The sequence below is a fragment of the Microcaecilia unicolor genome, chromosome 3 (genome assembly GCF_901765095.1).
Source record: "Microcaecilia unicolor chromosome 3, aMicUni1.1, whole genome shotgun sequence".
Classification (NCBI taxonomy): Eukaryota; Metazoa; Chordata; class Amphibia; order Gymnophiona; family Siphonopidae; genus Microcaecilia; species Microcaecilia unicolor.
In genome coordinates, this window is record NC_044033.1 from 71,822,741 (window position 1) to 71,841,025 (window position 18,285).

General features: G+C 44.0%; 1 protein-coding gene across 1 annotated transcript in view; it reads right to left on the minus strand.

Moving 5' to 3' along the window:
• Positions 1-1,760: 1,760 nt before the first annotated feature.
• CENPF (centromere protein F) overlaps positions 1,761-18,285 on the minus strand; it is a 233,655-nt gene continuing 217,130 nt past the window's right edge. Inside the window, exons 15-17 of the mRNA XM_030196036.1 lie at positions 13,161-13,640; positions 12,804-12,988; positions 1,761-2,040 (exon numbers count right to left, since the gene is read on the minus strand). Coding sequence (XP_030051896.1) covers positions 1,834-2,040; positions 12,804-12,988; positions 13,161-13,640 — 872 coding nt within the window. The 3' untranslated portion in view covers positions 1,761-1,833. The remainder of the gene's footprint in view (positions 2,041-12,803; positions 12,989-13,160; positions 13,641-18,285) is intronic.

Consider the following 18,285-nt stretch of genomic DNA (forward strand, 5'->3'; position numbering starts at 1 on the left):
CCTTCAACCGGGAGGGTAGTTCTCTTTGTCACAGCTGTGACTAGGGCATCCACCTTAGGCATTGCAAAGCGAGCCAAATGCTCCTCACTCAGAGGGAATAATTGCCCCATAGCCCTGGAAACTTTCAAAGGTCCTTCGGGGTCAGCCCATTGAGCTGAAATAAGCTCTTGGATGGAGTCATGCAAAGGAAAGGCTCGAGCAGGCTTTTTGGTACTTGCCATCCTCGGATTTCCAGAGGAGGCCACGCCACTCCCAGGATCTTCAATAGAGAGGACCTGTAAGATAATCTGAAATAAGCGCTGGCAGCTCCTCGTGGTGGAAAATTCTCACCGCGGACAGATCATCTGGATCCAGTGGCCCTTCTGCACCTTCCTCTGTTTCCTCTGGCCACGAGGGCCTGCCAGACCCCTCAGAGTCACCACATCCTGACCACAGGGGGAAAAGGGGGGTGCACCACTCTCTGAAGGGGAATTTACCCTTCTGCGCTTCTCTTGCGGCCAGCTATCAGGGAAAAACGCCTCAGAGGGCAATCCCAGGCCTACATCCACCGGAGGGACAGTAAGGGGGGCCGTAGAAAACCCCTGTGGCTGAGCTCTTTTAAGCATATATGCATTATGAAGCAATAATACAAAGTCAGGGGAGAAAAACTCGCCCTGGGCACCCGGTTTCAGTCCGGGGCTAGTAGCTCTTTGGCCAGCCTCAATTCGAGGGCCCCCTCCGGTCTCCAGACCCTCCGCCTCAACCGGGGTTGCGCCATGTGGTGCTTTCAAAATGGCGCCCGCTGCCAGCTCCACCGAGCGGGAAGAATCATCGCTCGCCATGCTCGGGCCGGCTCTTACGCCTGAAGAGCACGTTTTACAGAGCCCCGCTGCTGATCTGCGCTTGCCACTTGGAACAGCGCTCTCTGCAGCCATCGCCGAAAAAACGGCGGAAAATTCAAAATGGCGGCTTCACGCCAAAAACATCCCGATCGCGGGCCCTCCCCGGAGGAGTCAGAAAACACTCTTACTTCACTGGACCGAGTATACAAGCTCCGGTCACGCTGTAGAAACTGAAGAAAACCTCTTGCTTTTTTTTTTTTTTTTAACGCTGTGAGGAAAGTAGAGAAAACAGCAAAAGAGGCAATCAAATCAACTCCAGAGGTACAGAACAGTGGGAAAGGCAGGGAAAGGCGAATCAATGTGCCTGCATCCACCAAGTATAGAGTGGGAAAGAGCAGGGAAAAGTGAAACTAATGTGCTCACATCCACTGGGGGGATGGGTAAGGCAGGGAAAGGGCTAACCTATGTGCCTTTAAAGTGAAGCTGCTATAGCCTCTAACACCCCGGCTAACAACTGGCAAGCCAGGAGCCACCCCCAGGCAGATTTTTTAAGGAGCTTGATCAAGCTGCAACCACCCTGCTTGGGGAGATAGAGAATACTGAAGAGGCAGTGGAGCTAGCTGACCATGTGGCACTGTGAAATTTGAGTGCTATCTCCCCCTGCTGGTTGATGGACACAACCCATACGTAATGGCTTCATCTGCTTGATGACAAGGAAAAGGACAGTTTTTGGTAGTATAACCATGTACTACTGCAATTTTAGAGACATGTTAGCAATTAGAGAGTAACAGCTGTCACTAGTAGGCATATGGTTTAGGAAGGGGGTGCGACGGTTTCATTAATCAGTTAAAGGGGAACCAAAAAAAGGCTATGAGCCCCTGTGCTAGATATTAAGCCCTCAACAGAGCACACTTCTGTTAAAGTTTAAAAGTAGTAAAATTTTCTTTTTATAGTTTTATACAGTCTTTCCATAAATCTAAGAATAATTTGATACAGAACATTTTGAAATGTGTTACTGGACAGTACAGGTCTCTTCCTCTTCCGCTTGTTCAAGTGATTTATTGACACTCTTGGACCGTCCACTTTTCTGTTTTACAAGTTCATTTCTAGGACATTCAGAAGCTGGTTTCTTGATCTTATTACTTGTGGACAGTGGTGACCCTGCGGATTCCATGCTTCCACTACTTGATCCTATTTGGAGAGGCTTTGTATCACTTAACTACAATAGGAAAAAAAAAAGCCCCAATTAGCAATTTTATTAAAACTAAGACAGAGAAATTATTGTACACTACACAGTTATTCTTCAACACATGTTAAATAAATCCAGACAGGAATATCAGCTATAAGAAGATGATTAAATGTATGTGGCCCAATGGTTGATTGGACTAAACTTGGTTGTTTCTGTGGGGTTGTTTTTTTTTTTTTTTTTTTACTTTCACACATTCATATCTTACTTTTCCCTAAAGCTCAAAGAAAGGAACAGCAGATATTAAAACAGAATTCTGCAGCCCAAAAATGTGCAGTTTGGTAAGGCTCTGGAAAGTAGCCAGCATTAGTGGAAGGTTCTCTTCTCTTCCCTCCTAAACCCTCCCACTCTAAAGCGGCACACTCCCCCCCCTCTCCTCCCACCCCAGCGCTAATTAGGAGTGGAAAGAAGAGCGGCTGCATATCAGACCACAGCCTCCTCCTTCTGTCGACTGGTACTGAATGGAAAATCTGAACCATGTGGTTCAAATTTTGCAGTTAGCGCCAAAGCAGCAAAGGAGGATGCAGTCTGATGCACAACTGCTCTTTTTTTCCTTCCATTTCTGATTCTTGCTAGGCTGGGACTGTGAGTGGGGGTCATGGGAATGACAGCTGGGTGTCTGTGTGCTGGAGGGGGGGAAGGGAGAAGGGAGAGATGTTGCCAGTATGATCAGAAATTATACAGGGAACATATGGTAGCTCATCTGTCAGCTTTTTGTTCAAGTTAGTTCTTGGAATGAGGACATTATATCTTTTATACCAGGTTTGTTGAGCAAAAGTTGGTAATGTTTAAGCAGGATTTCCAGGCTCTGTGGTTTATCAGGAGCAGAGTCTGAGTGTGACACCAAAGACCCAACTGACAGCTGTGAAAAAGCTTCATCATTCTAAACTTTTGTCAGATTCTTCAATTTGCAGAAGATTTTTAGGCTCACTAGGAGACTATTAAATGCATCATTTGATTAAATAAGGTCAATAAATCCACATACTGACTGTGAAGATTTGGCTCAATTATTTACTAAGATACTGGTGTTAAGAATAGCTAAACTGGGAAAGACCAATGTTCCATCTAGCCCAGTATCCTGGTTCCAACAGTGGCCAATCCAGGTCACAAATACCTGGCAGAAACCCAATTACTAGCAACATTCCATGCTACCAATCCTGGGACAAGCAGTGGCTTCCCTCATGTCCATCTCAATAACAGACTACGGACCTTTCCTCCAGGAACGTGTCCAACCCTTTTAAAACCCAGATTTGATAACCGCTGTTACAACATCCTCCAGCAACGAGTTCCACAGCTCAACTATTCGTTGAGTGAAAAAATATTTCCTCCTATTTGTTTTAAAAGCATTTCCATGTAATTCCATTGAGTGTTGCCTGGTCTTTGTGCTTTTTGAAGGAGTGAAATCAATTCACTTTTACCTGTTCTACACATCACTCAGGATTTTATAGACCTTAGCCGTCTCTTTTCCAAGCTGAAGAGCCCTAACCTCTATAGCCTTTCCTCATATGGGAGGAGACCCATCCGCTTTATCATTTTGGTCGTTCTTCTTTGAACCTTTTCTAATTCTGCTATATCTTTTTGAGATATAATGATCAGAACTGAACACAATACTCACACCATAGAGCAATACAGAAAAATTACAATATTCCTGGTTTATTTTACATCCCTTTCCTAATAATTCCTAGCATCCTGTTTGCATTTTTGCCACCGCTGCACGCTGGGCTGAAGATTTCAGCATATTGTCTACAAAAAAACCTAGAACGTTTTCTTGAGTGCTGACCTCTAAGGTGGACCCCAGCATCAGATAACTGTGATCTGGATTATTCTTCTCAATGTGCATCACTTTGCATTTGTCCACATTAAATTTCATCTGCTATTGGATGACCAGTCTCAGTTTCCAACGGTCTCCCTGCAATTTTCACAATCCGTACATGTTTTTGACAACTTTGAATAGTTTTGTGTCACCTGCAAATTTAATCACCTTACTTGGTCTCTTACTTGGTATAACTGACTATAAATTAGGAGATATGCCAGGAGTGGGTGGGAGTTGGGGAAGGTGGGTGAGAACAACATTGAGGTCCCATCACGCAGAAGAAGCTTTGACAGGGGGCTTTGACAAAAGCAAACCTCTCATGAAGCAAACTAGAGGCTGTCCAGAGATGGGCTTACCAACATGTTGATGATAAGCACTAATTGCACTGAGGTGAACCTTTACGGAGTTGGTCTTAAGACCAGACTCGGAAAGGTGTAAAGGTATTCAAGTAGGGCAAGAAAGGGGATCTATGGCCTTGCCCTCACACCAGATGGCAAACCTTCTCCATTTAAAAGAGTAACACCTCTTAGTGGAATCTTTCCTGGAAGCCAGCAAGACCCCGGAGACACCCTCTGAAAGACCCAAGGAAGCAAATTCTAGGCTCCCAACATTCAGGCTGTGAGGGCCAGAGACTGAAGGTTGAGATGCAGAAGAGATCACTCGTTACGCATGATGAGGGTCGGAAAACACTCCAATCTCCATGGTTCTTTGGAGGATAACTCCAGAAGAAGAGGAAACCAGATCTGCCAAGTCCAGTAAAGCGGGATCAGAATCACAGTCCCATGGTCTTGTATGAATTTCAGCAAAATCTTCCCCATGAGAGGAAATGGGAGGGTATGCATACAGAAGGCCAGTCCACCAATGAAGGAGGAAGGCATCTGATGCTAGTCTGTCGTGGGCCTGAAGCCTGGAACAGAACCGAGGGATTTTGTGATTCATGTGAGTGGCAAAGAGATTCATCGAGGGGGAGCCCCATGCTCGGAAGATCTCTCGGGCAACGCCCATGTTGAGAGACCACTCGTGCGGTTGCATAGTCTGTCGGCCAAGCTGTTGCTTTTCATGAAAAAAGCAGAAATTCAAACATCTTACCGAACTGTAATAGGTCTTATCAAGCTGCAGCTGGATAACAAAGCAAAAACGTAATGATTCCCTTGTTTAAGCAATGGTACAAAAATATAGAGAAAACGGAACTTAGAAAACAAAATGTGTCTCTCCTTTCTTGCTATTTTTTAGCCATGTTAAATTCAACGCAGCGTTTAGGATATCCGAATATACTATGATGAAGTTCAAAAAAATGTTTTTTAAGCTGTTGTCATCACTTAGTTAGGAGTAGAATGTTTAAAGGTCCAACATTAATAACACAAATTAAAATTAAAAGCAAAGTTGAAAATACTGTAAATATAGTCAATATTCCAGATAAATTACTGTTAGCTAACATTTCCACTAATATTAATATTTTAACTAGTGTATAATATATGCACTTGTAGCTTTCTTACTTGTTCTTCATTTCAAAGGAGCAGTGTACTACAAATGAGAGCGTGAATCTCGCGCAGACACATAAACCTTTTCGATTACATAGCGATGCTCTTCTCTAACCGAGTAAACAAACGGTGCCTTTGAAATGTACAGATATATGAGCGATCACAGTTAGCTATAGATGTAGTTTGAATATACGCTACTGAAGCCGCTATTACTCACTTTTCTAGCCGAATGTACCAGAATTCTTTCAATCGCTGTCACTGTTCTTCTGAAGAAAAATCGCCAAAAAAAAACATGGCATGCTCATTGCTGTGCTTGAAAAACGGACCGGAATCATGACATAGTGCAATTAGATTAAATAAATATATAAATAAAACAAGAGTAAAAGTCACATGCTTTCCCTTTTAAAATTAGAAAAACAGTCCGTTATATATAAGTAGATAAGTACATAAGCACCGTCATACCGGGAAAAGACCAAGGGTCCATCAAGCCCAGCATCCTGTCTCCAACAGTGGCCAATCCAGGTTTCAAGAACCCGGCAAAACCCAAAAAATAAATAAATAAAATATAGTAATCTGACAGTTTGGAAAACATGGATTATTGTATCATTACAAATGTGTGTGAAAAATGTTGAATACTATAAAATAAAATAACCAGAAGTTAAAAGTAGTTTATGAATAGGGGAATATATAATTCAGATCGACCTATGTAAGAACATATATTAGTCTATCAGATCTCTTTGTAAGACAGTATATCATAAAAAGGTGCCTACAAAGAGAAAACTATTAGAAATTATTAGAAAAAAATATCTCAACATGGACAGATATGTAGAATATACACGGATATTTAGCATTGGTTCATCAACCAGAGTAAAATAAACTCAAACAAATTAAACCCAACAATGTTCACAATTGAAAATAAAAAAGTCTAAAATTATAAAATTAAATTGTATCAACCTTCCTTCACATGCAGAGAAGAGAGAAGAAAGCGAGTTACTGATGTAATACAAGGACATCTTGTCAAGCACAACTGAATACCCCTTATAAACCACAGCTTCAATGTGAACAGAGAACTGGATGTATAGTCTTTTTTTGTGTAGTCTCCAATATATAAGCATGGATCAGTTACAAATGTATTGATTTTAACATAACCACAGACCATGTTAGTGTAAATGAAAATACTTTTCTTAATCAGAAACATTTTATAAAAACACTGAGAGGTCTATTTCCGCGTTGAGACCTGCTGGTGAGATTGTATCTAATTCAAAAATTGATCTCTGTTCTTGCTTTAGTAATAAACTGTCAAGATTTCCTCCACGCCATTTGCTACCTTAAAGACCAAGAATTTAAGATCTGAAAAACTATGTGAGTGATCCATACAATGCTGCACTAGTGGTGCTGATGAATTACCTCTCCATATGTTGCTACGGTGTTCAATCATTCTGAATTTTATTTTCCTGAGGGTCTTCCCTACGTATATTAAGTTGCATGGACACAGGATGATATAAACTACTCCTGCTGTATTGCAATCTGATGTATGCTGAAGAGGGTAGACCTTCTTCGTGTGTGGATGAATGAAAATGGTGGCAGATAGGGATGAGATATACACACATAGACTTCATCTGATTTAAACTTTCATTTTCTTATCTGTGGTGTGCACAAATCTGCTTTTTTACCCATAATCTCTGTTGTTTGCAATAGCTCCACATATTCAATGACTATATTTAAGAGATATCTCACACAAGGATTTTACAACAATAAATATGTCTGGAATTGGGATATGTTTTGACACACTTTTCATGATTTGGGAACACACATTTTATTTGTATGTATAATGATTTTATATATATATGTTATGTTTATGTATTTGTATTTTTATTTGTTAGACCCCTGAGGCAGGCGCAGTTGGGCGCCAAAACACGGCCCTTGTCGGGTCCTTTTTCATTAAAGATTGTAACATTGCACCAGTTCTTGAGGCCCATTTGTGCTTTTTTCGTGCAACTTGACTTTTGAGCTTATTTTTGAAAGAGATCGCCGGCCATCTTCTGACACAAATCGGGAGATGGCCGGCGATCTCCTGATCCCGGCCAAATTGGTATAATCGAAAGCCGATTTTAGCCGGTCCCAACTGCTTTTTGTTGCGGAGCCGGACAACCTTCAAGGGAGGGTACAGAAGGTGGGATGGGGGCGTGGTTACGAGATAGCCGGCTTCACTCCAGAATGGAAAAAAGATGGCCGGCTCAGACGAGCATTTCGCCGGCTGCACTTGGTCCTTTTTTCTGAGGTCCAAGTCACAAAAAAGTGCCCCAATTGACCAGATGACCACCGGAGGGAAACGGGGATGACCTCCCCTTACTCCCCCAGTGGTCACCAACCCCCTCCCACCCAAAAAAAAAAAAAGTTTTTTGCCAGTCTGTATGCAAGCCTGAAATGTCATACCCAGCTCCCTGACAGCAGTATGCAGGTCCCTGGAGCAGTATTTAGTGGGTGCAGTGCACTTCAGGCAGGTGGACCCAGGCTCACCCCCCCCCCCCCCCACCTCTTCCACTTGTGGTGGTTAATGTTGAGCCCTCCAAAACCCCCCAAAACCGACTGTAGCCGGATGTAGGTGCCCCCTTCACCCCTTAGGGCTATGGTAATGGTATAGAGTTGTGGGGAGTGGGTTTTTTTTTTTTTGGGGGGGAGGGGGATTTGGGGGGCTCAGTACCTGGGAGATATTTTTATTTATTTTTTTAATTTCTAGAAGTGCCCCCTAGGGTGCCCGGTTGGTGTCCTGGGATGTGAGGGGGGCCAGTGCACTACAAATGCTGGCTCCTCCCACAACCAAATGCCTTGCATTTTGCCGGGTTTGAGATGGCCGGGCCCGGTTTCCATTATGGCTGAAAAACGAAGCTGGCCATCTCCTCTACACCCGGCAATCAACTTAGCCGGCCCCAGCCGTATTTCGAAAATACGGTTGGCTCCGCCCCCTTGCGGAGCTGGCCCCGAAGATGGTCGGCCATCTATTTGGCTGGCGCCATTTGATTATGCCCCTCCACGTGTACTTTGGGACCCTCTCTTTGACTGCTCTGTTGCTTTTGCACGCCAGATACGTGGCTCGAAGGAACATGCCATACCAGTGAGCCCATCGCCACATCTGGACAGCCTCCTAACACAGAAGGTGAGACCCGGTACCCCCCCCCCCCTGCTTATTGGTGTAATACATGGAAACCGGATTACCCATTTGAATGAGTACAATTTGGTAAGACAGCCGATTTCTGAAAGCATTTAGGGTATTCCAGATCACACGAAGCTCCAGGAGATTGACCTGGAGATCCGTTTCCTGGGCGGACCAAGCTCCTTGAGTGTGAAGTTGATCTACATGAGCTCCCCAACCCAAGAAAGATGCATCCGTCGTCATCACTTTTTGCGGCTAAGGAATTTGGAATGGAAGTTCCAGAGTCAATTTGGACCAAATGGTCCACCACAACAGAGAAAGAGCACGCTCCAGGGACACTCGGAGGACATGAGTAGCCATACTGGGTCAGACCAATGGTCCATCTATCCCAGTAGCCTGTTTTCAACAGTGGCCAAGCCAAGTACCTGGCAGAAACCCAAATCAAGGCAACATTCCATGCTATAAATCCCAGGGAAAGCAGTTGCTTCCCTATGTCTGTCTCAATAACAAACTATGGACCTTTCCTCTAGGAACATGTCCAAACCTTTTTTAAACAAAGAAACGCTAACCGCTGTTACCACATCCTCCGAGAGAGTTCCAGAACTTTAACTATTTGTTCAGTGAAAAATTATTTCCTCCTATTTGTTTTAAAAGTATTTCCATGTAACTTCCTTGAGTGTCCCCTAGTCTTTGTACTTTTGGAGCGAGTAAAAAATCGATTTACTTCTATTCGTTCTACACCACTGTCACGTTCTCAACACTGGAAACTAGGTTGTGAGCCCTTGGGCCACTGCCGAGGAGCGGCAGTGGCAGGCAAAAACCCCCAAGCTAGAAACAGGGCAAATCTCAGGCAAGCAGTTAGGCTTCACCTGCACCTGGCCACTTTTCACCTAGAGTTGAGCTCTGGGCTTCAGGTGGCCAGCAGGACTTGCTGGACAGGGCAGGACTAGATAACAGCAAGGCAGCACTAGATAACAGCAAGGCAGCACAGGGACTGAGGGTCAAAGGGGAAAGGGAGGAACATGGGCAGCAAGGCAGGAGACTGGGCAAGGAAGGGAAAGCTAAAGGGCAGAACAGAAAGCTGCAGAACAGCCACTGAAACAGGGAACAAACACTGACTAACAAGACACAGAACTAAGAGCTGCAAGCAGCCCCAAAGCCAGAACACAGACAAACAGAAACTAAACACAGAATACAAACAAGAAACCAGGCAAGGAAAGCAAGCAAAACCTAAACTAAACACAGACTAACTAGAAACAGGCAAGAATCTCAGGCAAATACTGGACTAGCAGAAGTGCAACAAGCACCAACATACCAGGGCCTTAGACGCAATGCAAAGGCAAAGCAGCAAGGTTTCAGTATGGCTAATAAGCCCAGCAGCACCTGGAGCTCAGCTGCAACCATCACCAGAAAACTACGGGTGCTGTGTAGGTTCAATCCAAGCAAGCAAGTCTGGCAGCCCAGAAGATCCGGACCGGATTGCGCTGAAATCTGGAACGGGTGACGGTCCACAGCAGCCACTGGTTCTGGCCACCAGAGGGCGAGGTGACACAGACGTGACAACCACTCAGGATTTTGTAGACGTCAAATCATATCACCCCTCAACCGTCTCTTTTCCAAGCTCAAGAGCCCTAACCTCTTTAGTCTTTCCTCATACGAGAGGAGTTCCATCCTCTTTATCATTTTGGTCGCTCTACTTTGAACCTTTTCTAATTCTCTGCTATATCATTTTTGGGATACGGCAACCAGAATTGAACGCAATACTCAAGGTAAGGTCGCACTATGTAGCAATACTGAGGCTTTATAGTATTTTTGATCTTATTCACCATCCCTTTCCTAATAATTTCTAGCATCGTTTGCTTTTTTGGTCGCGGCCACACACTGAGCAGAAGATTTCAGCGTATTATCTAAAACGATACCTAGATCTTTTTCTTGAGTGCTGTCCCCCAAAGTGGACCCTAGCATCAGGTAACTATGATTCAGATTGTTCTTTCCGATGTGCATCATCTTGCATTTGTCCACATTAAATTTCATCTGCCATTTGGATGCCCAGTCTTCCAATTTCCTAAGGTCTTCCTGCAATATTTGACAGGATGGAGTTGTACAAAGCAATCAAAGGCTCACCCCCAAAGAAAACACCAGGACCAGATGGAATCCCAATAGAGTTTTATAAACTTTTCAAAATTGATCTAGTGCATATTCTTCTCTCACTATTTAACTTGTTAACTCCAGAAAATGTATCCCACAGTTTATTTTCAGAAGTGGTTATTACTGTAATCCCCAACCCTAATAAAGACCCTATGTTAGTCTCAAATTATCGCCCTATTTCCTTGCTAAATGTCGACTACAAAATTTATGCTAAATATTAGCTAATAGAATCAAACAAATCATCTCAAAAATAATTCACCCCAACCAAGTTGGTTTTATGCCAAACAGGCTTATCAGTGATGACTTGAGCTTGTTTCTTCACATTTCCCATTTAGCAAATACCTTAAAAGAACCTTTAGTGGCCTTATCCTTGGATGCAGAGAAAGTGTTTGATAGAGTGAAATGGGATTATTTGTTCACTACTTTAGACTGGTTTGGCTGTCCTCCAGGATTTCAGAATAAAGTTAAAACTTTATATACTAATCCTATAGCTAGAATTATCGTAAACAACTCATTGTCTAATACCATTTCACTTAAACGTGGTACTAGGCAGGGTTGTACCCTCTCTCCTTATCTCTTTAATATAGCACTAGAACCTCTCCTAATAGCAATAAGGGATTGTAACCCTATTAAGGGCATTTCAAGTGCTATATTGGGATCTTGCCAGGTATTTGTGATCTGGATTGGCCACTGTTGGAGACAGGATGCTGGACTTGATGGACCTTTGGTCTTTCCCAGTATGGCAATATTTATGTACTTATGAGTTAGTCGAGAGGGTGGCTACTAAAATGGTCAGTAGTCTTCATTATAAAGTGTATGGGGACAGACTTAAAGATCTCAATATGTATATTTTGGAAGAAAGGCAGGAGAAGGGAGATATGATAGAGAAATGTAAATACCTACACAGCATAAATGCACAGGAGGTGAGTCTCTCAATTGAAAGGAAGCTCTGGAAAGAGGGGGCATAGGATGAAGGTGAAAGGGGATAGACTCAGAAATAACCTGAGGAAATACTTCTTCATGGAAAGACCTCCCAGTGGAAGTGTTGGAAACAAAACAGTATCTGAATTCAAAAGAGGTTGGGACAAGAACATAGGACCTCTAAGGAAAGTGATAGGGAAAGTAGATGGCATGGATGGGCAGAATGGATAGGCCATATGATTTTTATCTGCCTACATTTTTCTATGTTTTCAACATTTATTTATGACATACAGAGCTAGCCTTGAGTATTCTTTTTTTATATTTAAACAATAAAGTTTTAAATACAATGTACCCTAATGGTTAAAGCAGTGGCTGGAGAACCAGGGAAAACAGGATTGGATTCTCTCTGCAGGTCCTTGTGATTCTGGGCAAATCACTTAGCCCTCTATCGCCCCAGGTACAACTAAGTACCCATATATAAACCATTCTGATTGTAACCACAGAAAGGAGGTATATCAAATCCTATCCAATTTCTCCTTTCAAATATCTATGTTTGACTTATTCTTCCTGTACACCAACTTGGGTGAATTTTCTCAAAACGTGATAAAGCCATATAAATAAATAAAAACAGACCATATTTACTAACAACGCAAGGTATCATTATCGCACACTACCTGCTAGAAAGTCTAATGCATAAAGTATACTTTGTGGCATTAAGGCGCCCTTTTACGAAGTGGCAGTAGCCGTAACGCAGCATGTCAAATCAGCCCTACTGCCAGGCAGTAGTTCCGGCTTCTGGCGCATGCCTGGTTATTGATGGAGCCCCTACCACCTCCTAAATAGGAGGCATAGAAATGGTAAGTAGTAGTAGTAGGCAGTAAGGGCTCCCCCAGAAAATGGCCGTGTACCGATGCCTTGGCTTAGCATACAGCCATTTCCTTCCAGAATACAAAGGATGCCTTTTACCGTCAGTGGTAAAAAGAGACTTCGGCATGCGCCGACGCCACCACAGGGCCTTGTTCCGCCATTTGGTAAAAGGACCCCATAATGCACAATAACTAACTTATCACACACTGAGTGTTAGTAAACAGAGGCCATAATGAACAGTTTGTGTAAGCCCATCTGTTTTTTTTTTTCACCAAATGAATGAGGTTTACAGTGCTTGCTTAAACGCATTAATGGATAAAACTGTGAAGCTACATTTTTCCAGTTTTGTTACCTTGTGTGATTTGCTGCCCCCATGTGATGGTTCAGAGCTATCTGCAATATTTTCTAAGCTGCCATTCTGCAAACACTGCTGGGTGGACGGGGACATCCTCTGAGCAGCAAGACGGGGACTTGTCCTTAGTGTTGTTCTACGTAAAATACAAGGGCTATGTTTGTCTGTGGGTATATCAGAGAATCCTGAAACAGAAATAACAATCTTTAATAATGTAGCTGATAACATAGAACACAGATACTTTTAAATTTAGATTTGTGAACGCTTAATAATTAATCCATTTCTGTCCCGTTTACAATTCAGTCTAATAAAGTCTTTAAGAAGCTTGCTAGATCATAATTTGGATACAATACTTACCCTTCTTTACTACATCTGGAAGTCCCTCTAGTTCATATTCCATATCTTCACCACTAGTCACTCTGGCTTTAACCCTTTTAGCTAAGCTCTGAGGAGTGGTTGCTTTCTGCTTAGAATTATCAGCTTTGCCTTCTTGTGGTCTTTGTCTCTTTAAAGAAAGTTTGGAGGGCTCCCTTGATAGTCTTCTTTCTTTAGTAGGCTTTTTATCACTAGGCCTGACCACCTTCTTGGAAGTCCTTAATGCAGAACTCAAGGGACTTTCAGGTAGTGGAGTCATTAGAGGCTGTCTCAGCTGGGTAGTAAGCAAATCAACTTGCCTTTTTAACACATCATTTGCTTCCTCTAACTTGTGATAGCTGATTATTAGATTGCAATACTTTTCCATACTTTCATCTGCTTCTTTTGTTTTCTCTTCAACAAATTCTTTCAGTTCTTCCAGTTCTGACTTTAAAGTATCTATGCTTGTATTCAAACCCACATCTGTCAAAAGGAAATAAGCTGTTAATGTCTCTGTTTGTCTTATAAACCAATCCTCCCAGAAAGGTTCCAGGAAGGTTTACAACAGTATAGCAAACATAAAAACACAATAAAACATTTTAGAAAATATTAGTCAAGCTGAGAAAATTAACCATAGGCTAATGTAAATAATCACAATTTGCAAAGTTTACAAAAAACAGCAAAGCCTCGCCTCTCTTTATTTAGAGGGTGTAAACAACGTGGGCTACGGTTAAGATGTGTTATTTTACCAATAACTCATGCTATTTTAGCACAGGTCCCACTTTATGCAATGAGTCCAAGTTCCTAATAAAAGGAGTTAAAATAACAGTAGCCTACATTGATAATATTCCCCTTTAATATCCAAAGGGTGAGGATTCTAAAATAATACCTGTGTAGGAGAAAGCTTGCTGTCTGATTACTGACAGCTGCATTGTAGAAGGCCCTGCCATATGAGCTTGCAACGCAAAGTAGAGGTCTCTGTCAAGAACGTACTACAATACCAAATCCACAATATAAAATGAACTTACTAAATCCTTGAAGAATTTAGTAAGTTCAGGTCAAAATCTTAAATTCTACTCTTTACTCTACACCGATTATCTGTTAAGCCTTTAACACTGGCCATATGATCCAGCTATATTTTATGATCTTTTTAATCATACCAACTGAAAGGAGACCGATATACAGTACACTGCAGTAGCTTACAGAAGCATGGACCACAATAGTCAATCTATAGTCTCCATTTTACTTAATTACATTCACATTTATCACATAAATGTAAGGAAAAACAGAAATTAATATAAAGGAAAAAGAAAACATTTTCTCTCATCAATATCCTATATAAAAAAAACGCACCTCCAACATTCTGAAGCTGACTGCATGGCTGAGGCATTCTTGCTCTCTGTATCCATCTCCTGAATTGACATCACATACTTCCGGGTTCGTCACAAGCAGAAGTGGTGGTTGGGAGGCGGGGATAGTGCTGGGCAGACTTATACAGTCTGTGCCAGAGCCGGTGGTTGGGAGGCGGTGCTGTTCACTGCCGCTGCCTTGATTTTCTGTCCTCACATGCTATTCTTGACCCACTACAATCTGGTTTTCGCCCTCTCCACTCAACCGAAACTGCACTTACTAAAGTCTCCAATGACCTATTACTGACAAAATCCAGATCTCTATTCCATCCTCATTCTTCTTGATCTTTCCGCTGCCTTTGACACTGTCGATCACAGCATACTGTTCGATACCCTGTCCTCACTTGGATTCCAGGGCTCTGTCCTTTCCTGGTTCTCTTCCTACCTCTCCCTCCGCACCTTCAGTGTTCACTCTGGTGGATCCTCTTCTACTTCTATCCCTCTGCCTGTCAGCGTACCTCAGGGTTCTGTTCTTGGTCCCATCCTCTTTTCTATCTACACTTCTTCCCTTGGTTCATTAATCTCATCCCATGGCTTTTCCTACCATCTCTATGCTGATGACTCCCAAATCTACCTTTCTACCCCTGATATCTCACCTTGCATCCAAACCAAAGTTTCAGCGTGCTTGTCTGACATTGCTGTCTGGATGTCTCAACGCCACCTGAAATTAAACATGACCAAAACCGAGCTTCTCATTTTTCCTCCCAAACCCACCTCCCCACTCCCCCCGTTTTCTATTTCTGTTGATGGCTCTCTCATTCTCCCTGTCTCCTCAGCTCGAAGCCTTGGGGTCATCTTTGACTCTTCTCCCTCCTTCTCTGCTTATATCCAGCAGATCACCAAGACCTGTCGATTAGTGAAGATACATACCTGTAGCAGGTGTTCTCCGAGGACAGCAGGCTGGCATCACCACACGTGGGTCGTCGTCCGCGACGGCCCAGGAGCTCCTGAAAAATCAAAAAGTTCTAGAAGGTGTGCGACAGGCGCGGGGACAATGCACCGTGCATGCGCGAGTGACTTCCCGCCCGCGACGCTTCCCTCAATTAGATAACAAGCAAACAAGAAAAAACTACAACTCCAAAGCGGAGGAGGGAGGGTTGTGGTGATGTCCAGCCTGCTGTCCTCGGAGAACACCTGCTACAGGTATGTATCTTCACCTTCTCCGAGGACAAGCAGGCTGGAGCTCACCAACGTGGGGTATCCCTAGCACCCAGGCTCACTCAAAACAACAAACTTTGGTCAATTGGGCCTCGCAACGGCGAGGACATAACTGAGATTGACCTAAAAACAAACACTCTAAGTGAGAGTGCAGCCTGGAACAGAACAGAAATGGGCCTAGGCGGGTGGAGTTGGATTCTAAACCCCAAACAGATTCTGAAACACCGCCTGCCCAAACCGACTGTCGCGTCGGGTATCCTGCTGAAGGCAGTAGTGAGATGTGAATGTGTGGACTGATGACCACATCGCAGCCTTGCAAATTTCTTCAATGGAGGCTGACTTCAAGTGGGCCACTGACGCAGCCATGGCCCTGACATTATGAGCCGTGACATGACCCTCCAAAGTCAGCCCAGCTTGGGCATAAGTGAAGGAAATGCAATCTGCTAGCCAATTTGATATGGTGCGTTTTCCGATGGCAACCCCCATCCTGTTGGGATCAAAAGAAACAAACAACTGGGCGGACTGTCGATAGGGCTTTGTCTGCTCCACGTAAAAGGCCAATGCTCTCTTACAGTCCAAGGTATGCAACTTGTCCTCACCAGGGCGGGAATGTGGTCGGGGAAAAAATGTTGGCAAGACAATTGACTGGTTCAGATGGAACTCCGACACCACCTTTGGCAAAAACTTAGGATAAGTGCGGAGGACTACCCTGTTATGATGAAATTTGAGATAAGGAGCATGAACCACCAGGGCTTGGAGTTCACTGACCCTATGAGCTGAAGTAACAGCCACCAAGAAAATGACCTTCCAGGTCAAGTACTTCAGATGACAGGAATTCAGTGGCTCAAAAGGAGGTTTCATCAGCTGGGTGAGAACGACATTGAGATCCCATGACACTGTAGGAGGTTTGATAGGGGGCTTTGACAAAAGCAAACCTCTCATGAATCGAACAACTAAAGGCTGTCCAGAGATAGGCTGAATTTCTACACGTTGATGGTAAGCACTAATCGCACTAAGGTGAACTCTTACGGAGTTGGTCTTAAGACCAGACTCTGACAAGTGTAGAAGGTATTCAAGCAGGGTCCGTGTAGGACAAGAGAAAGGATTTAGGGCCCTGCTGTCACACCAGACGGCAAACCTCCTCCATCCTTTTCGTGGAATCTTTCCTGGAAGCAAGCAAGACCCGGGAGACACCCTTGGAGAGACCCAAGGAGGCAACTTCTAAGCTCTCAACATTCAGGCCGTGAGAGCCAGAGATCGGAGGTTGGGATGCAGAAGTGACCCCTGATTCTGAGTGATGAGGGTCGGAAAACACTCCAATCTCCACGGTTCTTCTGAAGACAAGTCCAGAAGAAGAGGGAACCAAATCTGACGAGGCCAGTAGGGTGCTATCAGGATCATGGTTCCTCGGTCTTGCTGGAGTTTCAGCAAATTCTTCCCTACTAGAGGTATGGGAGGATACGCATACAGAAGGCCTGTCCCCCAATGTAGGAGAAAAGCATCTGACGCTAGTCTGTTGTGAGCCTGATGTCTGGAACAGAACTGAGGAACTTTGTGATTGTATTGAGTGGCAAAAAGATCCACCGAGGGGTGCCCCACGCTCGGAAGATCTTGCGGACAATGTCCACGTTCAGGGACCACTCGTGAGTTGCATTATCCTGCTCAATCTGTCGGCCAGACTGTTGTTTACACCTGCCAGATATGTGGCTTGGAGAATCATTCCGTGCTGATGAGCCCAAAGCCACATCCTGATGGCTTCCTGACACAGAGGGCGTGATCCGGTGCCCCCCTGCTTGTTCGTGTAATACATGGCAACCTGATTGTCTGTCTGAATTAGAAAAATGTGATTGGACAGCCGGTCTCTGAAAGCCTTTAGTGCATTCCAGATCGCTCGTAATTCCAAGAGGTTGATCTGAAGATGTGTCTCCTGGACGGACCAAACTCCTTGTGTGGAGTCCATCCACATGAGCCCCCCACCCCAGAAGGGATGCATCCGTCGTCAGCACTTTTTGTGGCTGAGGAATTTGAAATGGGCGTCCCAAGACCAGATTGGATCGAATGGTCCACCAATGAAGGGAATTGCGAAATTCGGTGGAGACTGATGACATCCTCCAGATCCCCCATAGCCTGACACCACTGGGAAGCTAGGGTCCATTGAGCTGATCTCATGTGTAGACGTGCCATGGGAGTCACTTGGACTGTGGAGGCCATATGACCGAGAAGTCTCAACATTTGCCGAGCTGTGATCTGTTGAGACGCTCGAGTCAAGGAGACGAGGGACAGAAGGTTGTCTGCCCTGGCCTGGGGTAAGTAGGTTCGAGACGTCTGTGTGTTCAACAGAGCTCCTATGAAGTCCAATTTTTGAACAGGAACTAGATGGGACTTGGGATAATTGATTACAAACCCCAGTAGCTCGAGCAGCTGGATAGTAATCCGCATGGATTTCAGAGCTCCTGCCTCCGAGGTGTTCTTCACCAGCCAATCGTCGAGATAAGGGAACACATGTACTCCCAGTTTGCATAGCGACGCTGCGACCACTGCCAAACATTTTGTGAACACTC